The sequence below is a fragment of the Xiphias gladius genome, chromosome 19 (genome assembly GCF_016859285.1).
Source record: "Xiphias gladius isolate SHS-SW01 ecotype Sanya breed wild chromosome 19, ASM1685928v1, whole genome shotgun sequence".
NCBI classification, from domain to species: Eukaryota; Metazoa; Chordata; class Actinopteri; order Istiophoriformes; family Xiphiidae; genus Xiphias; species Xiphias gladius.
This window is the reverse complement of record NC_053418.1, coordinates 15,031,941-15,059,835: the sequence shown is the minus strand read 5'-3', so window position 1 is coordinate 15,059,835 and position 27,895 is coordinate 15,031,941. Positions and strand designations below refer to the sequence as shown.

The following is a 27,895-nucleotide window of genomic DNA, read 5'->3' as shown; positions in this document are numbered from 1 at the left end:
TTTCTGTTAGCATGGAGTAATTCAAGTGCCAGTAGAAGTTTTTAAAAATGTATCTACACAATATTCTAGCCTCGTTGCTTTTTCCATGGACTAAAGAAGAATAACTATTGTCTCAAGTGTAAGCCAATAGGGATATTTAATCAAATTTTATTCCAGAAATACTGCAGATGTGTAAACTTTAGTGTAAGGAATCTCTTACAAAAAGTGAAAGGTTGGGAGTTTTAGAGAAATCTAAGTCCTGAGAAAAATACTGCATAGCGTATCCAGATTCCAGATAAACAGACAAACAAACAAACAAGGTGGCTTGCGGGGCCGGCCCAGCACCAGGGGGCATTGTTAAGTCATTAGTGAAATTTAAGACCTTAACAGAGGATGGTGACCGATCCCAGTCATATACAAGCACACACCCTCACAGCTCCACCCACAGCAGCAGCAACCAGCCAAAGAAAACAGCCCCTGTTCCTAAATACCACTGTTAGCTGGCCTCTGACTCCACACTCACCCACACACACACATATAGACACACACAGGAGATCCTGATTACACTGATACAAGATCCCTTTACAAAATAAATGGCAAATGCAGGAATTTCACGTGAAACCCCCCCCCACAGACAACCAGATCCAAAGTCACACACACACATAACCACACATCGCTCACATGCCTGCATTTTTAAGTGCCTCTAAATCACACTAATCTGCCCCATTCTGATCATTTGAGTGCCCCTACTTAATCTCTACACTGCTCAACCAAAGGTGAACCCTATTAGTGGCCAGACAAATGGGAGGGTGTGCCCCTGCTACTCTAGGAGTGCGAGGCCTTTGAGAGTGCCATTGAGCTGCGACTCAACGCCCCCCCGACCCCCCCCACACACACACACACACACACACACACACATCCCACCAACTCGCACATGTCCCCCTGCTGTTTCCCCACATTACCCCATTGGTAGTCCATTCCCATTTCCTGTCAAAACATTTCTTTGCTGCTCTCTGTTTCCGACTGCCCCCTCTGTAGGCTCTCAAAGAAAACAAACCAAGCCTATTTCTTGTGTCAGGGTTCAAGCCACAACAGCCAACACGGGCCGAAGCAGAGCAAAGGTGACCAAACACAAACTCAGCTCATAACCTACCACTCATTATACACTTCCTTTTTGCTCCTGGAGACCAGGATCCTCCCAGTTCACATGAGATCACATCACAGAAAGCTCGAGCCTCACCAAAAGGTCCCTGAACTCAGTTTCACTAGTCTAACTCTGAGTGAGGCTCTCACTGTTTGAAGCAGTACCTGTCAGTGAATTTGATATTCTAGACGTTGCATCATCTCTCCCTGTCTGTCTTAGTGTCATTCTCTTCCTTGCGTTGCCCCAAGGGAGGAGCCATCTCCACAGTCCTGTGCCAGCTGCTCAGTGGTCCAGCCTGTGTGCCGCTCCGCTATGTGAGGCAGTGTGCACTGGAGCCTCAGGGCCTTGTCGCCACGCTGCCTGGCCTCCTGCCTGAGGGGCTCACTGACAGGGGGTCTGGAGGGACTGGACAGTACTAGCCCACCGGGGAGAGACCTGTGACAGCAGACTGAGGGGACCAGTGTCTCTGACTTTGTCTCGCTGCATGTATGTATGTATGACAGACAGTTAATTTATGTAAACATATTAATATCTGCATCCATGTGATGGGGATGATTGTGGGTGAAAACCAGCAACTCTACGACCTGATCAGTGTCTTTAGTGAATTCCAGCAGCAATTGTGAAGCAGTTTTCTCATACTATGGGAAGTGGATGTGGTACCCAATATAAAGTAACAAGATAAAATTCAGATGTTTCCGAAACCAGTTGTCCAGGGTATATTCAACTCCACGTTACCATAGTAATATATTTCATGCTACGGTAACACTTAACTACACCCGGTGAAACAGTGAAGTAAACTGAGTGTAACAGAGTGTAATAATACAGTCTGAGATGTGTGGAAGAACACCATAACGCCAAACAGAGTGATGTTCTTTCCCTCCACCTCATCCATTATTTTCTTATAGAGGAACAGCTCATCATTCATTATGGCTTGCATATGAAAAGCATAATTGCCCAGTCAGCTTGTTCTAGGTAAATAAAGACACTACATGTAGTATTCATTAAGGTATATCAGGACATGATGTAATGCTTTATTATTTACTTATAAACCACGTGTCAGGCTTTTTGGAGACCACATTGAATGAGAATGGTTGGTATGGAAAATGGTTTCGCCATAAATGCTTACACATGTAGTTCAATGAAAATGCTTTTCCCTGCATGTGGTGTTTAGCTATAACTTCCATTATTTTAAAGACATACAGTATGTATTTATGTAGTTTGTATATTTAAAAACCCTTTCTATCAAAATCTCACAATTTTCTGTTCTGGTCTCATAAAAAAAATGTTGAGTTTTCACACTCTAGGTTTATTGAAATGCTATAAGCCAGCATAAATCTTCCTTGGGCGTCAGATTTACAGTATGATTTAATATAAGACAACGTCTTATACTAGAGCCCCCGGCAGAATCACTCAAAAAGGGGCCAAATCTCAAACAACTGAGACAATTACATGATCAACAATTGATTAAGAAAAAAACTCAAATTGAAAAAATGTCTCTCTTTGAAGAATCTTAATTTGATTTTGAGGCACCCCTCCAACTGGCCAACTCTTCCCATCATAAAAACTCCACAGATCTAACAAGCTAAGCATCACTAGCAGCACTAACTATAGCTGAAGGCTGGTCTGTGTCAGTTTTCAACCGCTTTGCCAAAATCATCTTCAGCTCTTTCCACAGCCAAAGGCTCGAACTGAGGGGAAAAAAACCTCTTCAACATCGCCTGTAAGTTGGATGATGAAGGATGGGAGTGATCCAAAACCGTTATTGTCATGATTGACCGTTTTGCAGCCACTTAGGTCTCACATCAAGTTCTTACTGATGATTTGTTTCAGGATGAAATATATCAAAATCAGAAGTATAAACTCAAAGCTATTTGACTGGATGGATTTTTTAAATTATTTCTTGGCAAGGGGATCTGATAGTTTATAATTGCAATGTGTAATTGAATTTAATTTCTAAAATATGTAATTCAGTCATCACCCAAACATAACACTGCCCCTTAGGATTTTCACCTCTTGACAAACATTCAGAAAATCCATCTTGAAATAATGTGACAGATAAGGTACTGGCTGTACAGCATGCCAGTATCAACACAGAGAGCTATGAGTTCCACTTTACAGCTACAGGAGAATCGTATACATGGAGTATGAGAAACAATCTCCTAAAATGACAATGTTGTCTCACACATAAAACTCTCAAGTGCATATATGATGACCTAACAGAGCCTAACGACTTGGCGGCAGAGCTTGAGTATGCATCTGGGAAAAGGGAGGAATTCGACCCCTGACATGTTCCAAAAAATGCTGCTGCATTTATTCTTTGGCTGATAGTTTAATGTGCCTTTCCCAAAGACTTGCAGCTTCTATTTTCTATTTGGGTGAAGCTGAAGAATGATTAGGCCGGCCAGTACAAGGCAAAACTTTCTGGCCTGCTGTAAGAGCAGGTGAACAATGAAAAATACCATTCAGGAGGCACAGAGAGCCCCAGTCATCATGCATTGTTATTTTTCAAATTAGTGTAAGATGGGCAGGCATAAGCAGGGGGATGGACAAACACTGAAACAGATGGTCAGACTGCTTCTGAGACACATTTACATACAGCAACAAATTATATCTGAATAGTTTATTGTCAAACTGTCCAGACAGTGTTAATCCACAAAGAACTGTGGGGGAAAAAAAAAGAAAAAGAAAAAAAAGATAGTTCTACTGTACAGCAGAATTTAGACTGTTTGCATGTGTATCTGTGTGTTACCATACTGTAAGGTGTCTCTTCACAGGAAAAATAGCTTACAGAATTAATATCAGCATAAGGAATTAACAGCTAATGACTGTAATAATAATCACTCAACTGGGGAATTTTGTAATTGAGCTGAAACTGAAGCAATATACTACACATCAATTAGTGCTGGAAAAAAAAAAAAACAAAACACTGCACTGACTAGTTGAAAACAAACCTGTGATAAACGCACATAACTAGAACCAAGACTACAGATCAATACAGCCCACAACCTAAGATTAAGACTAATGGATTCCTCTTGGAGCCGGGCATCTGCATTGCCCTGGACAACTAATCATTGTTTAAATAGTGAAATGATGAACTCAGAAAGCAAAATTAACTGTCTAGGAGAAAAATAAAGCACAAAACTATGGCACTTGTGCATTCTAGATGGAAATTTTGTTTTCTTATCTCAGTGTTCAAAAATCATAGCCTGATATGCACGAGTATGTCTGAGTCTTTGTGAGTTCTTTTTGAGTCTGGGGGAGGGAAGAGCCATATTGACAACATTGGAAAATTCCTATTGATTATTCTTCTTTTCTCTGAGCACCGGCTTGTTAAAAAAGACCCCTCTTGGAAACACAATCAATTAGGGAGATAGTGCTCGCCATTGATCACCCCCACCCCTCCCTCCACCTCATGAGGTTCTTGCCTTACGATGGATCTCTCCACACAGGCCTTATGACCAGCTATTGATCTCAGCTTCTCAGCCAAATATAAAAGCACCCACTCACACTGAGAGCTGACCCCTTACATCCAAACCACACAGTCTAATACTAATACTGACATCTGCTTGTCTCCATTGTAAACCCATGGTTCACCCATAAATACAGAGGCCAGCTTTGGCCCAGAACCAATATAGTTTCTCAGAGGTCAGAGGTCAGCATGACAATAATGCTGCCATTAAAAGATCTGCCTGGGTTAATACTGAGAACTCTTAGAGTAGACAAGCTTTACACAGTAAAAGCAACAAAGATTGGTGAAAACCACCGGTATTATATATGGAGCTGATAATATTTTTCATTTTATTGAGCTGTTGGTTATTGATAGCATATAGGGATTAAAACCCAAAGTGTAAAGCTGAGAAAAAAAGCAAATTCTCACTTTTGAGGAGCTTTTTTTAACTTGATATATGACCTACAAAAGGATCAATTGATTACCAGAGTTTTTTTGTCAATTAATTTTCTGTCAAAAAGCTAACCAACTGATCCTATAATAATTTCAGCAATAACTACCACGGAATATAAAAATATCATGGCAAGATAGAAATTAACTGAAAAATACTTATCAAAAAAGAAAAGTTTTAAAAGCACTGACTTCATGAGTTTGATGAGTTAGAGATTTATGGTGGTGAGCCCAGAGGAATCACTCTGTCTATCTGTCTATTGATCAATCATCTATCCAATCAGTGAACAAGCCAGTCCATCAGTCAAAGGCACTTGACATTCTCCAAACAGAGAAGTCCTGTAAGCAGAACGCTTCACCAATGTTAAGATTAGATATTTGTAAAACTATTAGATACATCGGAGAGTGGAGCAGATAGAGAGATAGATACTGTAATTATTTCCCATCGGCAACTTAAGAGTCATCTCTTTGTCAACAACTGCCCTTGCCCTCTTCTTCCCTCAGTCCCTCCACCCTTTATCCCTTCACCCCTCCCTATGGATCAGCTGTGATCTCCTCTCTTTCCTTTCACTCAAATCAGGATTAGGGGGGGGGGCAACAGCAGCAGGAGAAGGGGGGCGAGAAAACTGAAACAATATGGAAAGGAGATTAGAAAAGAGGGGGTTTGGGCCGTTTGGGGAATTGCAAAATCCCTTGTGCTTGGGTAGGTGTCCTAATGACACTGCCTAATTATGGCAAAATTAGACAGGGTATGGGGAAGGTGGGGGTGGTGGAAGAGATGATAACGTGAAAGAAAAAGAAGAGGAGCAAGGGAAATTAAGCAATAGGGAGTGAAGAAGAAAGTGTACAGTAGGAACATGTGGGAGCAAATGAAAAGATCGAGAGCGGTGTGCAGAAATACAGACACAACTGGAGGTGGGGAGGAAGGGAACATGGGGCTGAGAGTGAGGGAAAAAAGAGAAGAGGAAGAAAAAGGGTAGAAGGCAGTGGCTGGGCGATAGGAGCGAGTGGGCCCCAGCACGCTGCATGTTAATTGGAGAACAGGTGTTGGGGCTAGGAGCAGGAGGCTGATTACTGGAGCCACACAAACAGACCTTCTCCTCCACACATACACACACAAAACTGCACACGCAGGCACACACACATGCACAAATGCACATAGGCTGCACACGCACACACCCATACACACATGAATAATTTAAGACCCAAGCAGTGACTAGGGAAAAAGGTCAGAGTAGGGGTCACACACACACACACACACCGACAATTGCACATACATCCATATACATACATAAACAATCGTGCAAGATCCTCACATACACGTGAAAATATACATCCGTTTGTTTGCACACGAACAGTGAAAACATCCTCAGAACATACACACACCCGTCAATCTTTCTACTCTCTCTCATTTTCAGTGTATGGTGCACACACACATAGTCAAATGAGAAAGTGCACATAAAGTGGGATAAAAGGGCACAAGGCCACACAAAATTCCATTGGCTTATCAGAAATTAACTGGCTGCTAATAGGCTGCTCCCTGAGGAGAGGATTTCGCAGGCCAGTCAAGAGGGAGAAGCCCCCATCAGGACGGGATATGCCCAGTGTGATTAGAGAGTACAGTAGGTCAATGATTCCATTTAAATCAATCCTCACACAGACACACACCAGCCTGCACACACACAGATACACAGACACACACACACACACACACACACACACACACACACACACACACACACACACACACACACACACACATACACAGACACACAGACACACACATACACACACACACACACACACACACACACACACACAGAGATACACACACGGAGGGGGTTATTGGGAAAGTAATGTGCTACAGTAAATGAGAAAAGCAGCTGCTCCAAGGTATTCTGGGAAAATTCAAAAGACAACAGCCCGATTTTTCCGTTATATGAAAACTATCTTCAGCTGAGATCCTTTGAGACACATTGTCAACGGCCAGCCAGCTTGAACTGAGGAGGGGAAAGAAAAGGGTCCTTGACATATATGAAGTGATTGTTTTCTAGACAGACAATTGTAGGGAAGATGGGAAGGAGAGAAGGAAGGAGAGGGGACAGGAGGAATTGAGGGAGGGAGAGGTGATGAAGGTTGCGTCTATGACATCACAGAGAAAGTATTTCACATGCGGTCTGCTTATGAGCATTCATCACAGTGGTTAATGCCAGGCAGACAGTGCAAGACCTTCTGAAATCCCTTGGACGTGAAGACCCTCACACACACTGATTACGACGGTGGTCATCCGCCTTTAAGCCTGATAACTGGCTGTCAGGCTGAACATTTACTACACATGTGAGCCTGTCTGGTGGTATGAAAGATCCACATGCAACGTTTTACTGTTGCATGTAATGACAGACCAAATTGAAACAGATCCCAGAAGGCTGAGGATAGATCAACAAATAAACAGAGAGTTGAAGAGAAATAAATGCAAGGGAAACAGACCTGGGCACAGATACTCTGTACTGTATGTTACAGCCCACTTGTACTGATGCAGTTTAAACACTGACTACTGTGAACACTTATCACTATGTTGTTAATATTAATATCTATACGTGATGCGTATATACACAAATGAATATTTATATGTGAAATGATCACACAAATATTAAAACTACTGTAGAAGTACACAGAGCCCCCAGGGCTTCTACTCTGCTATGTAGTTACTTTTCTCATTATGGTCACTATTCTCATTGATTGTAAATGAAGCAGCTGATTGGTAACATCACAGCACATGAACCTTCACATCAAACCATGATCTCTCTTTGGCAATGTGTGTGAGTGTGTTGGTGCATGTACACGAAGAAACGGCGAGCCAAACAATAAGTATGAAGAGGTGCTTGTTGGACGTGGTGGACACTGTGTGGTACATTGATTGGATCTCATTACCTGTCAATGATGACTGGGTCAGAGGGCGTCTCGTTTCGGTTGCCACAACTTTTCTTCTCACAACAGCGGCTGAGTGGGCAGTTAAAGAGACAGAAAAGAGCAAAAAGTCAGTGCTGGAAAAAAACAAATTAAGCAAGAGGAGCCATCATTTGTCTGGCCCATCCACAACCTCATGCCCAGACTACTCTGCCCGCTGTCGGCCAAGATCCAGGAGCACACAAAAGAGGCATGAGAGGGGAGGGGAAGAATAGACAAAAGAATAAAAGAGGAAGAAAAGGTACAACAACACACCCTACAAACAGTGAGAGACCATTCAAAAGTGAAAAGCCAGCCAGGCAATCTGTCACATTGATTTCAAAATCAAACTCAACCCCCACGCAGCCTTACTGCGCACACACACACAACATCCTACCATTCGTCAGCAGTCCTGTCCGTGGAGCCTGCTGGCCACCCAGCCCCCCCCCCTTTCCAAAGTCCCCTTCACTGCATAACAAAAGTGCCCCCACCCCTAACCATCTGCCACCCCTACACCTCGCCTCACCCCTCTCGTGTCCCAGCTTGGCCCTGCCCTGCCCCCCTCCGCCCCTCTGTCAGACGGCCTCACTCCCCAGCTGTGACGCTTGCCCTCTGCCTCTTCGGCTCTGTTATTAGCCAGCTGTGAGTCACATTCGGGCATCTGCTGGCTACACAATGGCAAAGCCCACTCCGTCTAAGCCCCTTTCCCCTTGTCCCAGCCCCCTGTCCTTCCCCCTGCTGCCCTCAAATCCTGGGTCACTGCCCCACTTCCAGACCACTCTCTTTGGCTTCTTCTCCATCCATAATCCTGTATTCATCTATTTTTCTTTAATCGCCCCATAATAAAAAAAACTCTTTGATCCCTGAGCCATGATTTGATTTCTTAAACTTGCTCTGCCATTAAAAGAACTTTCTGGCACTGGCTGCACCACTACACTTGTTGGCAAAGTTCAAACAGGCTGTCTCGACTGAGCAAAAGTGTTGCAGTTTCGATGAGGGAAAGGTGGATTATTCCCTTAAAGTGTGTCTGCTGCTGTCAGCTGAGGTCTGGCTGCAAAACTCCAGGCCAGAGAGAAAGGAGCACTGGTAAGAAACAGGAGCTGTCCGGGAACATGCTGCATTACAGCAAAAAGCAGCAGGGGGTTACAACTGTAACAAGGACAATGACAGACAGGCTTCACTTACGGTTCAACCGCAGTCTTGTTTTCGAAAAAACGTATAGCCCCAGACATCGTCCCAAAACCACATTTCAAGCTGACTGAGACAAAGTAGACTGATGGAGAGTATTGGATATTTGGATTTCATCCCTGTGGGTGAAAGTTTCAATGAACGTGTGTGTGTGTGTGTGTGTGTGTGTGTGTGTGTGTGTGTGTGTGTGTGTGTGTGTGTGTGTGTGTGTGTGTGTGTGTGTGTGTGTGTGTTTGTGTGTGTGTGTGTCTGTGTGTGTGTGTGTGTGTGTGTGTAACACTCACCTGCACATAACCTCGTGTGTGAGCAAAACTCTGCACATTTCTGGATTCTTGTTTTGTCCTTCATACGATATGGGCTGAGAGGAGGAAATAAGAAGCAATGGGACAGATTCAGTTTCATGAAGAATCAGTTAAAAGTCTGTTTACATAGCTGGAGCTGGAATCCCCCTCAAGAAGACTTAAGGAAAGTTTACCAACCTGTTTGGTGACAGAGTCGATAAGGCGCGCATAAAGATCTTGCTCAGTACGAACCCCTGCAAAAAGAAAACGCAGAAATGGGACGTTATCAATAACTTTAACAATTTATTTAATGCACGAGGAAGGTTTTATTAAAGTTAAAATAATTTTCCAAAGAAACTGAATGTATGATCTCAACCCCAGTGCATTAGTTAAACAGAAACTGGGAGTAGACAAGAGATCAAGCTTATGTGCAGATAACCTTCACATCACTGAACAATAGTAAATTAAGGCTGAATCATTTGACCCTAATTGCAAAGTACTACATACAGTTGCTTCAGTCATGGCAAAGTGTAACCATGAATGAAGGAGCTGAAACTCTAATTAAACTCGCTAACCCACTCTTTTAAAAAGATCAAAAATGATTTAAAAAGTACATTGTGCTGAGGATTCTCAAAATATAATGGAAAAATTTATGATATAAATCTTTTTTTTTCTCAAACTCTGGACAAGCTCTCAGAAAAAGCATTGAACTCTGTCCAGCAAACATGGAGGAATCAGATTGGCATGCAGTTCATATTTTCTCTCTGATGGTTTCTGAGGGGATTGAGAGTTATTTGATGTTTGATGATTATTAGTCATGTTCTGCTTTGAGGCCAGAATTTACAATCAGATTCTCACGATTTGTCAGGCTGTTCTTTTTGTGGTTATATCTCTGTCAACTTTTGATTTATTCCCAAGTTTAGATGACTGATGGGAGATTAGTTATAAACCAACAGATAAAACAGCAACTGATCAGTTTGTATAGGGGTTTAATTGAAGAGAAAATGTCGTTCTATCATTGTTTCTCGCTTCTGTGTAATCAGTTGCATCTCTGAGTGAGATTTCTAGAAACACCTGAACCTCTGGATTCTTCGAAACCTCCTTTGTAAATCACACTAAAGAGGGAAACGACACGTAATGAATTGCTTCTTGAGAGAAGAGCGCATTACCCAAGGAATTTTTATGGAGACTTTGGAGAGTATTGCTTTTAAAATGTGTTCCTCTCATCAAAGTCTCGATTGAGATGCCTTTGATATCGCTTGGGGGAAGGGGAAGAGAGGAGGAGCTGTAGAGAAAGTGCTTTTGGTTTGCTTGTATGGACATGTGTGTGTGTATGTGTGCGTGTGTTTCTGTATGGAGGGTGTACGAGGGGGTTGCTCTAGAACATGTCTTTTATCTTCTCTCCCATGGGTGCCACTGCGATGGCAGAGTAGGGGCAGCAGTGGCTCATGGGAACCAAATTTCTCTGTGTATCCCCCGATCTGATGCGGAAGCACCATGGGGGGGTTGGAGGAGTTTGGGGGGGGGGGGGGGTGCAACATGTACCTCATTTCCCCATACGTGGGCCCAGAGGAGGCTCCTTGAGAGCTGAGCACTGAATTGTACAAACCCAGTGATTAAGTGATGAGCAGAAGGAAATTTATGAGCTCAGAGAGGAGAGGCGAGGTGGATTACTTAAGTGGAAAGGTGTTTGTCATGTTACCGCTCTGGTGTCACTGGTAACCTTTTTCAACTCCTATTATTTACAGGGCTTAGCATCGTGTCTAAATGATCAAATTAGACACCTCAGAGGGCAAAGAATCAACCCGCAACCTGAGAACTCCTGTTTGACTCTACTCACCGTTGCTGTAGAGGAGCTGTAGTTTGTAGTGAGTGCCGTTGTTGGTCTTTTCTCCCGTCTGCTCCTTGGAAAGAGAGGAAAGACAGACGAATGCAGGGCATGCAGTTAAGCACATCTGGGGCACAGATAAGTACAGCTGGGCATCCCCGTGCAGGGTTAAGCACAGTGAGTCTCTCCTAATCCTGCAGCTCGCCCTTCCCTGCCAGGAGCATCAACATCAGAGGGTTGTAGGCTCAAAGCCCATATGGGACCCTGCGTTGTGCTCATAAGCTGAGTGCTTAACCTTGAGTCGGATGCTCTTTGTAAAAGTGGATCTATCATGTCTGATAGGAACTCCTAAAACCTTGAGATCAAATGTAGTGGTCCTCCCAGCAACAAGGATGGTTATATGTGCTCGTGTGTCTTTGTATGTGCGTCTGCGCGCGCAAAGTGCGTTCCAGCGGTTGGAAAGTATTGTATGTGAGACTGAGCAGCAGTCGACCTTGACAGAAAAACTTCCTTTCCGCTATCCTTCCTTCCCCGAGGCTCTCCACTAGCCTCTCACTTCTTCCTTCTCTCCCCTCTCTCTGTCTCTTGTTCTGCCTCTTTCTTTCTCTTCCTCTGCATCTACTGGTCTTTCTAAGTGGTCTCATAGGAATGCTCTCTGGTCCAATAACCCAGGAGGCTGGCATCACAGAGACGAGAGCGAGAGAGGAGAAGAGAGAACAAGGAGGTTGGGGGAGTAGGAGAAACCAGGAAAAGGAGACAGTTGTAAGGAGGGAAGAAGAAGTGGGGAAATTAAGATGCATGAAGATAAGTTGGAAAGTAACAGAGCTCAAAACTTAACATCAGGAGCGAGATTGAGACACATCAGGAGATAGACGGATGCCTGGCATCATAAGTTTTGTATATATACACAGAGGAACATTTATTTCACCATGCCACGCTCTACCTCTGCATAATTACAAAGCAAAAACAGATGCCAGGGTAACCATGCAGAAAATGAACTCCTCCACTGCCGTCATATTACTCTGCACTGGCCTGTGTGGCACAAAGGGGAGCACACTGACAGCTTTCAGCCCTGGCATTAGCTCTGTCGCCTGCCCTCCTCCCTCCCTCCCTATACCCCCATTAAATTCATAATGTTTGAACTTCAGTTGACAGGACGGTGTCCTCTTGTCTTTCTCACCGTGGAGAGCTGTTGCCAGTTTAGGAGATTCTTGTCCCCCTCACCACTAGGCAAAAACATCCATCAACACTGGGCATAAGGCTCCCACTCCAGGCGGTCTCCCCGCTCTAGTCTCTTTCTATCTCTGTTACCCCACTGCACCCTTCCTTATTTTGGTCTTGTCCAACCTGAGGAATCCAGCTCCCCCCACAACAGTATTTAGAGTACGGGAGGGGGACATGAAGGAAAAGAGACTTTGATGATTAGTTCACTGTATAACTCAACAGGAGCAAGCATAATTTGCATTTTAAAAAGTAGTGATGTCCTCCTAATGAGGCAAGCTGCTAATTAGTCATTAGATATTCTTTTTCAATCCCACATCATCAGCTCAATGAGGGTAAAGCTTGTGTAAACATGTAGCCGTCAGCTGTTCGATATGCTTGGCTTTACTGCGGATGGGGGAAGATCAAGTTGAGCACCTGGTTTCAGCTGAGATAGAGTGTATATTACTAATATGCTCTGCTGTTATTCACAGTTTTTCAGCCACTATTGCTTTAGCTTTTTCATGTTAAAAATGCCCCTGAACGGACTGTAGAGAGGAAATCTATGTAGAGAACTGATGACATCCTACTATAATTATTAAGACAGACAGGCGCTCAGAACTCTCACACACCTTTTCATGCTCAACAAAGTCCACAAACGCAGTCCTCTCCACCTCCACAGGTTGTCCATGTCTGTCATAGAGTGCCAGGACAAAGTGGAAGAAGTTGGACTTGCGGAGATTGGAGGGCGGCTGCTTCTCAAAATGAGCTCTTGACAGAGCTACTCCACTGAGAACACAACAGGAAGAGACAGTCAGCTCACACTTACCTCCATGATATTAAAGACATTCATATAGTGTTTAATAAACTGATTTACACTGCTAAACATAAACGTAATCTTTAACTAAATTACCATCTAACAATGTATATAATCCGTTGGTGGTTGAAAATATTTCTCAAAGTAATCTAGATAAAACGGACAAAAACTAAAGACCCGACACTTTACTCTGCTTACACTAAATCATGAAAACTAAATTAATATCCATATCAAATATGTTTAATTTTTGGCACTTTAAAGGCAGTTATTCAAATAATTTTGGAAAGCATATTATTTCCCCTTAGTTACAAAGTTTTTTACTCTCCAATTAAGGCCTTCAATTTATCCATACAACAGTCAATAATTTGCAATTTGCAAAAAACAAAAAAAAAAAAGAAAGAAAAAAAACACACCAAAACAAAACAAAAAAATGTCATTCATAAATATTTGGTTTTCCCTATAACTTGACGGCTTTTTTGCCTATCTAGAAGAACCTAATGGAAAATTACACAAAAACCAAGGCAAAAAAGGAAAAACAGGAAAAGCTAAACTTGACTAAACTGTGGTTTGGCTCGAAAATTGTAAAGTCGACAATAGAATCAGCTCTTTTGATTGGGGCTGATATTGAAGTATCTTGATTTTTAAAAAAAAATACTTTATCTCAGATAAACACAAAAAAAGGATGATCAAACCTGCAGGTCCGCACAACAGAGACCCTGCAGTTGTTGTTTTTTTTTCTGTAAATGTGACTTCGGTCTAAAATGGGCCATTTTATATCTCTTCAGATAACTCAAGCTTGAGTAGATTATGGATTTTGTTGTGTCAGCCGTAAACGTTTCTTTTAAGAACAAAAAACCCTGAGGTAAAAATTTCCCTATGACAATTTTTTATATTTATATAAACTACTACAGCCGAGCATTTTAAATTACATTTTAACGTTCAATAGAATTATTTATGTTATCAAATAACCCAATTACAGTACGAATAACGCCATTGTTGTATCACTTAATAATTGCTTTTTATTATTTAATGTCTATTGCGATATCTATTATACTAATTAACTTGGTGCCTACTGTCTTTCTTCTGCTGCGTTTTTATGACTCTGTCTGGACTGTTTTCTAAACTTCGGACACGATCAGTTTGAGAACACTAATGTATGTTTGTTGGTATAGAAATTAAAAATGTGAAGAGGATGATTGAACATCCAGTGGCATGTGTACCCTGGGATAAGAACAAGAAGGATTCAGCAACAGAAAACCCGTTACTTCAGCTGAGGAAAAATGGTAAATGTAAAGTGTGTGGTGAGGATAAACGTGTTTTTCAGCTGAAAAACATTGGCTCCATTAGCTAAAATAGCTGGTCTAATATATTTAGTTTTAGTCACATACAGGTTTTGAAAAATTGTATCAAATATGATTGTGCAAACTAAAAATGCAAGTTGACCTTTTGCACAACAGTAAATTCTCTGATCAAATGTTCCTTGTGTGTTTGGCAACATAGGCCTACTTTCCCTTTCGTGCACAGAACCAGAACCTTCCTTTAATCAATTAAAAAAAATAATAATAATACTGTCAAGTCTTGGTCTTTCATCACATTTGAAGAAGTTTCGTGAGTTTGAGGGCAGTGAGTTTAAAAGGGGACTCGTGTCATCTATTGCAACAAGTAGTTTGCGGCTCTTTTCTAAAAAGTTGCCTGTTCCGATGTTAAATATTCGCATATTATGAATTATATTCTGCTCATGATGCTGATCATGAAAATAAATTCTGTCACGTCGCGAACAAGCCTGAGCTCAAATGATGAAAACACCTGGTGAGAAGGTAATGTCAACAGATGAGCTGGGTTTCTACTGTACCTTTGCGCCGCAACGTTCGCATCCACAACCCCGACATTACGCACCCACGACCGGACTGGATCCATCTCCTCTCCAAGACTTCTCTCTTTTAATCCGCTCACTTCTCGTATCAGATGCTCCTGGATCCCGAACATTTAAGCCCCGTCCCGACCGTGTGGTGCACTTCTTTGAACTTAAGGGAAAAAAAAAATGAGTTGGAGAGCTTAAGGACTTTGGCAAACAACAGAAGGTCCACCTCAAGGTTTCTGCTCTCCTCCAGAGTGCCACAAGAAAACAGAGCTTGCGCGGAGCTTTGAGAAATAAATGACCGGTGCTGTGTGATGTTTCAAAAGGCGCCTCAATAAAAAAAATCCACACAGACTTTCTTTTAGGGCTCAGACGATGATAATAAATACACTCCCCCACTGATTGCAAGCATTGTCCAAGCGCAAATCTCCAGCGTCAGTTCGAGCGCAAATGATCACCTGCTCGGTGGGCTGAGCTCCTCAGACAGTTTCGGAAGCGAGTCCCTCTCAGAATATTCTTGAAATATCGGTGTGCAGAAAGTCTTCCTTTGTCACAAGGCCAGATCGGATCAAAACAGTTGATCCGAGGGCCAGGAAGCTTGCAGTGAACCACTGTCTTGAAGCATGAATGAGACCCTCTGCCGGGATAGAGCGTGGAGGAGGGGCCTTAGTGCCATATGGGGGACCGATTGTTGAAATGGATGCTCTCATTGGTGTAAAGTGCATCCGTTGTTTGGACCTGTGCCAGATTCAGCATCCAACCAGTGACTCTCGCAGCAAACTTTTCACGCAATTAAGTTCGACCAGGGTGTTGATGTAGGGAAAACACAACACTGTGCACATTTTAAGGCAGAGGCTAGAGGCATCTGAAAATTCTTCAAGTAGGCTGAGAAAAACATTATTTGCGGTGTAGCTGAAATAAAAGTTCCTCTTTGTTTGTGCATGGGTGAAGACATAGGGGAGCCTGTACAATCAATACTATTTATATTATTCAACCTTCAATCAATGGAATAATTTTATCAAAAGCTTGCAGTTTCCTCACAAAATGTTTTCTATTTATATTCGATAATCTCTGAATGTTTGATAAAAGCCACGTGTGCATTTGGGTCTTCACATCTCCTGTACACTGGGCTACGGGCGCCCTGGTTAGTCTCAACAGCAAATCCTGTTTGGTCTATTCATTCCAGTCAGAATTTAACGCAAGTGCGCCTTCTCGACGGGCGCATATTCAGCAGCTCGACCGTCTGCTCCTTTGAACGCAGTGATTCCGCCGAGGAGGCATCGCACCAGTGTCAGCCTCAACAATGGCCGTCTGGTTGGTCCATCAATCTCCGCCAGCAGCGGACAGGTCTGCGCTCTGATTGGCGTTTGGACCTCTGAACCGGCAGCGCCCGGGATGAGTTCCTTAATCAATACAACGGACCGTTTTATCAAATCCACACTGGTCATCAAATCAGTAAAAAATAAATGAATAAATAAGATGACAAGATAGATGCTTTCATCAAGCACAATTTGGCAAGTGATATATATATATAACGTAACGCGTGTATATAAAATAATATTTTTTGGATAAAGTCTGACAAAGTTTCTTTAGCTGCTTATTTGGATCATTCAAAACAATCTGGGCTGTAATAACCTAAAAAGTGTGAACTCCCCAAGGACAATTTCTGCTATTTTTTTTTATCAATAATGTAAACTCACAAGATCTACACTTTATATTAACAATATTTTTGTTCACATAATTTTCTGAGTCGAAATGGATCTGTGTTTTGTGTTTCGCCTCACACCATGTTCTGGAGCATTTTTTTGCAGACTGAAAATTAATTTCCGCTCCCGTTCGTTTTGGCGTTGAAAAGGAAAGTTTTTTTTTGTTTTTTTTTTCCAAGCTTGGTTCCTTGCCCCTCACTGAGACTATTGTCTCTGTGTGGAGTTTGTGCGCCCGGACAATGAATGTAAATCTCCCCCTTCGGATCCCGCCCCAACCCACCATCTGCCAGCGCGGGACAAAGTCAGATGTTCCCCCAATTACGAGAGCAGTCTTGGGGAATCCTGCTGCCGGGTCTCCGCCCCGTCGCCGTGTCCCTCACACACTTCCCCTAACATGATTGACAGCTCTATTTAACCATGAAAAATCTTAATATGATGACACACTTTAATAAATTCCTGCACTCGCTGCAAAACGTCCAGACCGACGTTTTGAAATGCAGGGTGACTGCCAAAATTGCTTGTATGGATTTATTGGTTATTTCACTGTAACATTTAAGAGAAGCCCCACACCCTCGGTGCATCCAGGCCCGGATTGTTGGTTTTCAATGCCTCGTTGAAAAATCTCAGGTAACGGACGCAGAATGGAGGAATATGTGCAGGGAAGCTTCTGACGCTTCCTCTGCAAACTAAAAGTGGCCCAAAGAGAAGAGGTGCATTTAAAGGTGGATGTGAACTGACTGCACTGCGGTTGCTCGGGGATGTGTGGGGTGGTACACGCGAAAAGAAAAAAAAAAACATTTAACCTGAGAAACAGTTGCCGCAGGCTGGAAAACACCACTAATGTTAGGTAGTGGTCGCCTATACTTTATGGTAGGTACATCAGAAATCCTCAGAGTCATCAAACTCATTTTTAGTTGACATGAGCCATAAGGCTGACCTGAATGGTTTCTGAGAATGTCCTTGTACCTTTAGGAAATCACGCGTGTACCTCTGGTCCTATTCCATTTCACAACATGCGTTTATGTACTGTGAGCTATTTATTTATTTATTTCAGAGGAAACTTTGATTCGTTTTGCCAAAAAGACACGCAGCTGTAACACATTTAACGAAGAGTGTATCGTTTAAAATACTCTGTCTCTCTTAATGTCTCACAATCTCCCCCTAGATAGTCGATTTTAGCATTTGCGTCTTCATGGCAATCGATATTATGTTAATCATATAATAGGGGGCATTATGACTGTCGCCTACTGCCAAGCTCGTGCGTGCTGAAAGTTGTAGATTTAACAGAGAGATGGGTCATGGAGCAAGTTAACAGAAAAAACCTCTCATGTCTATTTTGTGCGTTTCGCAGTTGTGGGGAGACCAACTTCTCTCTCCACCTCAGCCCCACAGTTGCGAGAGGCTCGGCCGAGATGATCACAACCCGCAAGACTTGCTGCCTAAATGTGTGGTTTTTCTAATTTGGTGGAGCGGAGAGTCGGGGCGAAAATGGAGGATTAGTCAAGCCACAAACGTCTTTCTAATCAATTTAACCCGTTGGGACGGTCAGCCCGTGTGTTTTGGGGGTGGGGGGTGGGGGGGGGGGCGGCGCAGTGACTGCTAAACCAAACAATGGGGTATCGTGTGCCGCTCGTCCTCTCCAGCATTCCCCTGATCCCATGGGACACCCAGAGCCACTCTCTGTGGATGGCACTGTGTCCACAGAGGTCAGGAGGGGCGTGGTGTGCGAGTGTGTGTGCGGGGGGGGGGGGTGCTGGAGACGCAGCAGCTGGTTCCCGTCCCTCCGCTCCACTGTGTAGAAAACAACAGAGCTAATGCGACACACCACGTCTCCATCGATCGCCATATATTGCTCTCGTTTTTTGTTTACTTACTTAGGCAAGGATGCAGATCCCCTGGGGAGTGGCCACCTTTAGCCTCATTCCTTAATATCAAAAACCATCATCTGCTCAACTTTTAACAAACATTTGGATTCATCTCAATAGCTACGGGGCCTGTTGTTATTTGGAGTTAAATCAATTCCTCAAAGAAAAAAAAATCTACTATGATCAACTTCATGAGGATACAATGCAACTACTAGAGAGCCTTAAAATATCTATTGTCAAAAATGATCAAACGGAAAATCTTGTAAGGGTTACTGATGGACTAAAACTACCACAGAAGTACTTCTGAATATCATAGTATTACAGTAAGCTTCCATATTACTGTTCCAGCCTGAAGAGCTTTTTCATCAATTTCATAAAAAGAGAAATTGATGGTTTTGGCTTTCTGGTGAATTGGGTCAATATATTTTACCTTTAGCATCTGCTCAGCATATTATTCCAAACTTTGAATTACGCTCAACCTTTCACCTTCACAGCAGACACTCTGACTTATCATAACATAAAAGGCATATGTGCAGTTGAAGACATTTATGATGCTTCCCCTTTATTTAAGTGTCTTGGTGAGTTATGTTATTTATTTTCTGATACACATACAAGTGCACAGCCCGCATGGATTTAAAAGACAACAAAAATACTGTTGTGAAGTGGTCAAACATTTGCCAGACAACAACAGAAATCCTGAAGATCACTGATTGACTACGGATGACTCGCTAATTTCTATGATCTGCATGATTTGCATGATCTGTTATGACTGTAATAGAATCTTTGCTTTAGAGACAGGGATCGCATTCACATTCCTGCTGAGGAAAAAAGAACTCACCAGCTATTGAACTGAGTTTCTCCAAGCTGGGTCTTTCTAATCAGTATAAAGAGGTTTAAGAGAAAACAAACTGAATTGCGATACTGTAGATATAATCTAAATAAATTTCTCCTCTGAACATCCTGTCCTGTAATGTAGCTCCAAGCGACTGACCTGTTTTGATTCTTTGCTTTGCTTTAACTGAAACTTCAGTTTGAAATTTATGACTTTATTTATTTACGTGTTTAAGTAATGATGATTTTGTGATTTTTGAAGTTTTTACATGATACCAGTATAGGCTACAAATCAACAGTTCAACTTCAGAACTAGCTCTAGTCCTGTAGCAGTGCAGTAACTGCAATTCATCCAAACCCACAGGTTGTGCTTGTGCCTGCTTTCCTGTCCTTGAATAACTGTCTGCCAGTGCCATCTGCTGGTCTGCTTAAGGACATAGTCAGCTGGGTTTGGAGACAAATATGCTATCTGCTGAAGTATTGTTCTGTATTATCACAAATTACACTCAGAAGCAGATGTTAATATATACAACAATAATTTATTAATGCGAAACTTAAAAATGACTTGGAGTCTTACACTTAAATTTGGAACAAACAAAAGTGTGTTCCAAAAATCTATTAAAAATCACATCTCTTGCAATTTTAGCTTATTTAAGGATTGACTGATTACACTCATTTTCCAGACATTAGCTGCAAAATTTTACTGTACTGTCCAACTTTTAGAAAAGAGGTAAAGACAATTTTAAATGACATTAAAATTATCACTTCAAAAGAAAATTAGAACATATCACAAATCAAGTCATTTAGTGATCCTTTCATTTGTCACATTGCTTTCAGTACTTAATCAAAAGAATATGTAAATTAACCCTTGACCTTTTTTTTTATATTACAAGTGAAGGGATCACTGCACTAGGAACATTCTTTCATTCAATATAAAACTTTTAAACAGTCAAATAATGCCACAGGTTTTTAAACAATGTGCTTTTCCGTCAGAAAGGTTCACTGCAAAAAAATGTCCATTTTAAGATGTCATTTTGTCTTTAAATGCATTAGAAATGGGTAACTTCTCCATTTATGGTTCCTATTAGTACATAGAGATTGCTGACTTCAGCAAACTATCAGCAATGCTCTATTGAACTTCAACTTGCAGTTTTTTGAGGATGTCATGGATCAGCAGCTGTATCAAGTACAGTCTCCTACTCAGTGAACAGCAGGTGCCCTGAGAAGAAGCTATCGCTGGTCAGACCGTTGCCACTATGGTTGGCCACCAGCCAGACCTTGTCTCCCTTCTGAAGCTTAATGTACGTGTTGCCACTGGCTGTGATGTAGCCGCTCTGCCATGTGGTGAATGAGTGCACAATCAGCTTACCGTTATGCATCAAATCCACACTGCCAGAGTTCTGGCTGATCGTACAGTGGAACTGGAACTCGTAAACGCCTGGGTGCTCACAGGTAAAAATTCCTGTCTTGATGTTATAGCTGTTCTGTCCGTTGTAGAGGGCCTCATGAAAGATGATTGGCACGCCGGCTTTGGGGGAGTCGTTGCCCAGCCGCACAGAGAAGGCAACTTTCTCCTCAGTGCCAGGGGGTCCAAGAGGGCCTCTCGGACCAGGTGGCCCTCTGAGTCCTGAGTGAAAAAAGACATCAGTACAATTATACTAACAGAACCTTCCCATTTAAAAGAAAATCTTTAAGTATATCAGTTTCAATATTTACGGATAATAGTACAGGAAGTGTTAGATTTACCTGTTGGTCCTGGGGGTCCACGTGAGTCTTGTCCTACAGAACATTAAAGGGAAAAAATCAGTATTTCCAAAACACTCCAGTGTTGGCACTGATCATCCTCGGTCAACTGCTTCAGAGAGGATTTCAGAACATCAACTCACCGTCCTCCCTCCATGGACTGAGGTCAAAGGAAGGGATGTCCTCACACTGGATGTAATCATATCCTCGGGGCCGGTATAGGAAGGGTCTTTCGGGTACTTCTGTGATGCCAGTGTTGTCACAGATGATTTTGGCAAGTGATGTTTCCCTCAAGGACGCCCTCTGAGCCTCAGTGAAGACTCCCTCATTCTCCCACCAAAGTCTGAAATTGGACAGTTCGGTCCAATTAAAGTCTGTCTGTAAAAATGAACATAGAGGTGCAGATAACATACGTGGCACCGATTATAAAGAGGCGCGAAATTAACAGCAACATTTCACCACATTTAGCTCCAAACAACATTAAAAGAATTGGTGTGATTTTTTTTAAAGGGACTTTTCACCAAATATACAGCAATATTTGTGAACTTTGTCATATTTACATTTCTTGTAAAAAAAATGAAAATAAAAATTAAATAGATGTAAATGTTAAATTAAAATGTTAAATTTTAAACCTATATGTTAAATCTAAAATCTAAATGTTAAATCTAAATCTTAAATCTTAAATCTAAACAGTCTTCTTTGATATTTAAATACTTAATATTTAAATCTAAATGATAAATGTTAAATCTAAATGTCACAGGTGCTTGGTGAAACCAAATATTTAGCTAATATGCAAATTCTCACAGCAGGTCAGCAGAAGTAACAAAATAAAAGCTCAATGAAGAGGTCCAGCGCTATCAACAGTCTTCCTTAGGTTACATCAAATATTTTTTTAGAAGAAAAGTAATTATGACGAAGTTCACAAATACTTCTGTAAATCTGGTTTTAAAAAAGTGACTAAAAAAAGTGACTTAAAAATTTCACACCACTTTTTTAAAACGTTGTTTGGAGCTAAATGTGGTGAAATGTTACTGTTAATTTCAGCATTGGCCACATTACAATAGGCGCCCATATGTTCTCATATTTACCAATGTCACTTATTTAATATACTCTTGTTCTTCCACCAAAGTCTGAAATTGAAAGTTTGTTAATGTCTAAAACTGTGGCTAATGCAACTATCTCCACATTTTTAGTACATGTCTGTCAGTAATGTAATTTCAGGTCTGCTTCCTGTCTGCTTACCGGTCTCCCTGGCGGATCCTCTGGAACTGGGTGGCAATCAGGCAGGCAAACAGGGGTCCCACTCTTCCTCCACGGACAAACGGCTCAGCCACTCCTCCCAGCCACACATCGATGTTGTCAGGTGTGCCGTAGAGATCCAGAAGGTGCCTGGCCAGATCAGTGTTGTTCATAACCTTTGTCAGCTCGTCCAGATTTTGTGGTTGTGACAGCCCACAGAACTTGCGCCATTTGTTGTAACCTAAAAAGGGACACACATGCTGAAAATGTTGTCATGTGTAATGTCAGAGTATGATCTGTAATGGCTGCAAAAGCCTGGACACGTGGGCAAAATTAATTCTCAACATAAAGGAAAAACAAAGGTATAAAGACTAAATAAATACCAGGGAGTCCATGGTCTCTTCCTCTCTGCATGTTGAGAGAGGCCAGATCCAGCGCCAACTCATTGGAGAATTTAAAAAGCCTGTCCCTCAGTTCATCAGACATCATGTGATCCTGTGTGTTCAGTTTGGCCTGGCGACCCACCAGCCCCCTCAGGATTGGGTCCAATCCACCTGAAGAGCACAAGAGATCATTTAGGTTTGATCAGCTGTATTCATTCTCAGTTTAGGGAAGGACCGAGAAGGTAAGGATCTTGGCCATACCTTCAAAGATGACCCTCCATGGTGTGAAGAAGGCTTTGTGTAGCAGCGGGCTTGGGTAATCACGGTGCTCCTGGTATTTCTCATCAAGACGAAACATGAAAGGCTGAACCATCAGGTGAGCAAATCGGTAGGCAGCTGTGGCAAACACATTGGAGATGCTGGGGTCCACCTTTTCATCATAACCAGGGTAGGTGGACAGCTGCTTGGTAATGAAGTCGGGACCAACAATGTGGACCAAGTAGTCTCTGAAGGTGAGAACCTGAAAAACAAAAAGAGAATGAATTAACTGAACCGCACAAGGACGTACCACTCCTTCAAGCATTAATTGAATTGCAAGATTTGTGCTCTTCATGCAGCTACACCCCTCTCTAACCTGGAAGTATCCACCCATGATCTTGCGGGCCTCCTGGTAGAGTCTCTCTCCGTCCCAATGGGGATTGAGTTTGGCCAGGGCACGTGCCAGACGGTTGTGCTCACGCATCAACAGTGTGTGTAGAGAGGTCAGACCAATGTTTTCATTGGTGCGCTCATCACCTTGGAGACAAAGGAGAAGGCATCTTGTAATAATCGCAATTAAAGGTTGTTTTACCTGTTTAAGCTGTAACTATGAAAACCACAACACGTGCTTAATGCTTGCGGTGGACTTTTTATGTCAGTGTTTTTGCTGCTACTCACCAGCCAGAAAGCAGGGCACCTCCTCAACATCAACTTCATTAGTAATGCGGGTTCGTGTGGCACACATGTTGGCACCCATGTTGGTGAAGGGCAGGAGCTCACGGCCATTGTCAGTGTACTGTGTGTTGACCTTTAAAAGGCCCTCATCCGTGGTGAGGTTGCGTAGGAAGCGAGCTTTGGTATCGTCTGAACCGTACACCTGGCCTACATCAATGAAAGCTGTGAGAGAGTTCATCTGCTGACGGACATTTCCTGCTCCGAAGATGTGGCCGGTGTTGCCAGAACCGCAACCTGCTGCTGAGCGGAAGAAGGGCATGCACTCTTCTGTGTTTCTGCCGAAGCGGGGGTCTTGCCTTGGAATCTGTTTACATGACAAGAGGCAGTTAGCATTCAGTGTGTGTGTGAGCATGTGTGTGTTTGTGCTTTAGGTGTATTCACGTCTTTTCTCGTGTAATCCAATTAAACTGACCTCAATGGGGAAGCAGGGTTCTGTGCGTTCACAGCTCTTGTCACAGTCAATACCGTTACTGAATGACCGGATGACAGGAGAGTGAGGGGTGAAGGTCAGGTCGTGGTCAGTCCACTGGCCGAAGATTGTCACCAGGTGAGTGTAGAGTGGGTCGTTCTCCACATCGGCATTAGCTGTGCTCAGAATACGGTTGGACACATCCCTTACCTGGGGACAGGATGTAGACAATGAGCACCTTGGTCAAAAGGATTTGCACAACTTACAAGTGTCTTTTTTTTCCATGGCCATTTGTGTTGTAGTCAGTAAAGACAATATTCTGAAGTACATTACCAAGGGCAGCATGTGACTGTTGACTATCAACTTAGGGTCCCAGCCTTTAGGCAGAGAGATGCCATCCTGGTACTCAGCAGGGAGCCAGCGGATGAAAGGTATGTTGGAGGATCCCCAGCGTGTGTTCTGCCTATAGGCGAGAGAAATAAATCCATTATTGTACTGTAGGTAAAGGATAGGTAGTTAACATGAAGCACAAGTCCCGAGCCCCACCCCACATGAGGGACATCATAATTAGTATGATTTATAGATTTGACTTGTTCAAAATGAAAACTAGCTGTGCAGTTGTCCACGCATATTTTCATTTTCCATAATTTTGAAATGAAAATGAATGCGTGTGTGAATGTGAGAGACAGTCATGAAACTTGACAGGTGTGTAGCTGAGATCAAAATGAAGACGATGGGTGTGGTCCGACCCATCAGTACATATCGCCCAGGTAATAATGTAGTATTAATTACTGTGTACTCATTGTTCGGAACATAGGCATGTTGACGGTTATCGCGGCTCATGTAATCCCATCGCATGATGATTTCTAGTCTACTTAATATCTGTATTTGTGCAATGAAAAGAAGAAAAAGTCAGAACTGGGAGGAAAGTCCTCGGCAAGATTCAGGTTGGTGCCAGGGGCAAAAAAATAAGCAGTCAATTAGCTGTGGACATGTTTGTGATTTGTTCCAGGCTCTTCCATTAAACCTAGAGTTGCTACTTAGCAGCTGCCTCACCCGTTGTTGCAGACGCTGCTTGCAGTGCGAAACGTGTGTAAGTTGGGAGTCGTCTTGCAAGAAGGGACACGATGTCGGGGAGAGCAGCCTGTCAGATCAGCGATTAACTGCAGATCCTCCTCAGAGATTAGATCTAATTAAAGGAAGCAGTGAAAAGGCAACTCAGCTGTTACCGACGTGCAAATAATTGTGGGGAAAGTTAGGAGAATATGTAAAGGCTACACACCAGTGGCATTGATGGAGCGTTTTTGACGGCTACCCAGAGACCTCTTGATCAGCTTCACAGCTATATCCATGTAGTCTGCAGCACGCACAGCACTACGGGTGGGACCAGCAGGCTGCTTCAGCAGCCGCAGGACGTCTGAAGGATTCGCCGCATTCCTCCTCACACGGTTAAGGCTCCTGTGTTGTGTGGAGAGGTCCGATTTGTCAGTATCTTCATTCAGAATATCTTCAGTATCGTTTTTATTAGACCGAAGTCGTTGCTTTTATTCAATTACTGACCATAAACAGCGGATCAGTGGATTTGTACACTCACTCTTTTCTAGAGTACTCATAAGCTGAGTCCACAGTGGCCTTTGCTCCAATCACAGCTTTTTCAATGACGCTTCTGCTCAAACGTGATTCTGGACACAAAAAAAGAAAACAAAACATATTTAGTTTAATTGACTTTCTGGTTCAGTCTTAATACTGTTTTTTTTCTTTCTTTTTTTTTTTTTTGGTCAGTGCAATTCTGACCAGATCTTTTCTAGGTTTCATTCATGTCACGCAACTACAGCAGTTTACTAAATATTTATAGTAACATAAATGAAGAAGCAAACGTATATTTCTTTGAGATCTGATTTATAATACAAATATAAGAGAATAAATTGTAGTAGGATGAGATTATTTTAGATCAGTTACACATTAAGTGCATTAAAACTGTTTGTGGCTGTTCGAAGATGATATAGGTAGCACTCACCTGCATTCCCCTGGCATTGCAAGCACAGGTAAAGACCTGCAGCCAGCAGCCACAGAAAACGATTCATCCCTGCAAAAGAGCCAAATATTCTCCACCCATTTAGGCACTGGTCAATTATTCCGGACCAACATAATATTTCTGAATTGACCTCAAAACTACTTGAAAAATACTTTTAAAATTTTAATGGAAAAACAAATATAATCCAATCCACGACATTACTATTGCGTATAGCATATTAAGTGTATTTATTGTGTAAAAAAAAAAAAAAAAAAGCATATGTAAAGGTTACCTGTGAAATAGGCAAAGCTCTTGTCCTTCAGTGTTTTGCAGCATCCAACTTGAACTTGCAGTTTCTGCCAGAGGTCAGTGTCGCTCCGGTTTTATAGGCAGCCAGTCGCTTCCTTTGACGTGACGCCTGTTGGAATTTAGCTCGGAAAAAAGGAATTTTCTTTTTCTCTTCCTAGTTCCCTCCCCGAAGTGTCCCTGTCAGCTGAGCAGCTTCATATTACCGCCAATGTGGTCATTTCGAAAATACAGAGGCGAGGCGATGAGGAAAAAACACCGATGGTAAACATCGGCAGACGTGTGGGAAATAACTGCCTGTTCAAGAAGTAATCAATCATTTTTTCATGAATCAAATAGCGCGTTAGAAGATCATTTGATCATTAAACATCTTTTTCATTTAATCAGGTGATGTGGACATTACACCACCGTTTTTGATTTCATGCACGTATTGTTTTTTTAAAAAAAGAAGAGGGCCAGGACAGGTGAAAAAGTATATATATATATATGAATTTCTTCGATTTCTGTTTGAGATGCTCCCGGGACCACTTCTGTTTATTGAATACTGTTTGTCTCCAAATACAATAACTCTGATACATCGGACCCAGTGAACTGTAGTTAATTGAGTAATAAGTTGATTTAATTTTAAAACTGTGTGGTGGAGGGGCCCAGGGCCTATCTGGCCATGGTGCGGGGGTTCCGCATTCCCACGACAGATGCTTTTATCGTTTTATCAGGTTTATTCTTATCTATGGTGAAAAAAAATAATAAAACCAGACAGATGAGCAAGTCGTCGGGAATAATGCAACGTATTGAACGACATTTTGGGTAACCCAAGAAAAAAAATCTCTCAAACAGTGAAACATTTTGGCGTTATAATTTGTTCTTTCATTTTTTGGTGTTTGCCGGCCGGTCAACTGCAGTTTGCGTACAAAAAAGTTAGACCATTCTGAATATATGAAATGTAATAATACGGGATTAATGGACACAGTTTCTTCTGCGTTCTCAGCCCTGACATACTGTTGGGTTACTATAAATCAAATCACACACAAAACAACAACAACAACAACAACAACAACACCAACAATCATAGCTGCATTAAAGCTGCAGAACAACGCCTGACAGCGTCAGCTGCTCTTTCACATACCACTTATACAAATAGCTTTTGTATAGAGTTAAATCTAGTTATTATTTGTCATTTCGTTGGTATAAATTTTTCATTTTAGCTTTAACCGCAGTTTTTTGTTGTTGTTTTTTGTTGGTTTGTTTGGTTTATTTACTGTAACCT

At 42.2% G+C, this 27,895-nt stretch overlaps 2 protein-coding genes across 5 annotated transcripts in view; both read right to left on the bottom strand.

The window, feature by feature from the left end:
- The window catches only part of ebf2 (EBF transcription factor 2), a 30,410-nt gene extending 14,702 nt beyond the window's left edge, over nucleotides 1-15,708 (bottom strand). For 2 of the 4 annotated variants that reach the window (XM_040155372.1, XM_040155374.1), the window contains exons 1-6: nucleotides 15,134-15,708; nucleotides 13,097-13,253; nucleotides 11,277-11,340; nucleotides 9,635-9,690; nucleotides 9,440-9,513; nucleotides 7,953-8,021 (exon numbers count right to left, since the gene is read on the bottom strand). In XM_040155372.1, coding sequence (XP_040011306.1) covers nucleotides 7,953-8,021; nucleotides 9,440-9,513; nucleotides 9,635-9,690; nucleotides 11,277-11,340; nucleotides 13,097-13,253; nucleotides 15,134-15,267 — 554 coding nt within the window. In that variant the 5' untranslated portion in view covers nucleotides 15,268-15,708. The remainder of the gene's footprint in view (nucleotides 1-7,952; nucleotides 8,022-9,439; nucleotides 9,514-9,634; nucleotides 9,691-11,276; nucleotides 11,341-13,096; nucleotides 13,254-15,133) is intronic. The other 2 variants (XM_040155373.1, XM_040155375.1) reach the window with 1 other exon arrangement.
- A 5,029-nt stretch (nucleotides 15,709-20,737) lies between these two features.
- LOC120805419 (eosinophil peroxidase-like) lies at nucleotides 20,738-26,392 on the bottom strand. The gene is made up of 14 exons (XM_040155639.1): nucleotides 26,326-26,392; nucleotides 25,903-25,990; nucleotides 25,591-25,766; nucleotides 25,365-25,497; nucleotides 24,642-24,771; nucleotides 24,312-24,518; nucleotides 23,843-24,203; nucleotides 23,541-23,701; nucleotides 23,168-23,426; nucleotides 22,907-23,077; nucleotides 22,527-22,764; nucleotides 21,428-21,627; nucleotides 21,288-21,320; nucleotides 20,738-21,168 (listed from the first exon to the last, which is right to left on the bottom strand). Exons 1-14 carry the CDS (start codon nucleotides 26,390-26,392, stop codon nucleotides 20,738-20,740), a joined length of 2,655 nt encoding a protein of 884 aa, XP_040011573.1.
- Between the last annotated feature and the right edge of the window lie 1,503 nt (nucleotides 26,393-27,895).

Bases quoted from the DNA above. Each gene is read 5' to 3' on its own strand.
- LOC120805419 (XM_040155639.1), bottom strand. From the start codon at position 26,392: ATGAATCGTTTTCTGTGGCTGCTGGCTGCAGGTCTTTACCTGTGCTTG. The intron at 24,204-24,311 runs GTCAGTTTAATT...TCATGTAAACAG, and splicing joins AACCCTGCTTCCCCATTGAG to ATTCCAAGGCAAGACCCCCG. The intron at 23,427-23,540 runs GTTAGAGAGGGG...TTTGTTTTTCAG, and splicing joins TCATGGGTGGATACTTCCAG to GTTCTCACCTTCAGAGACTA.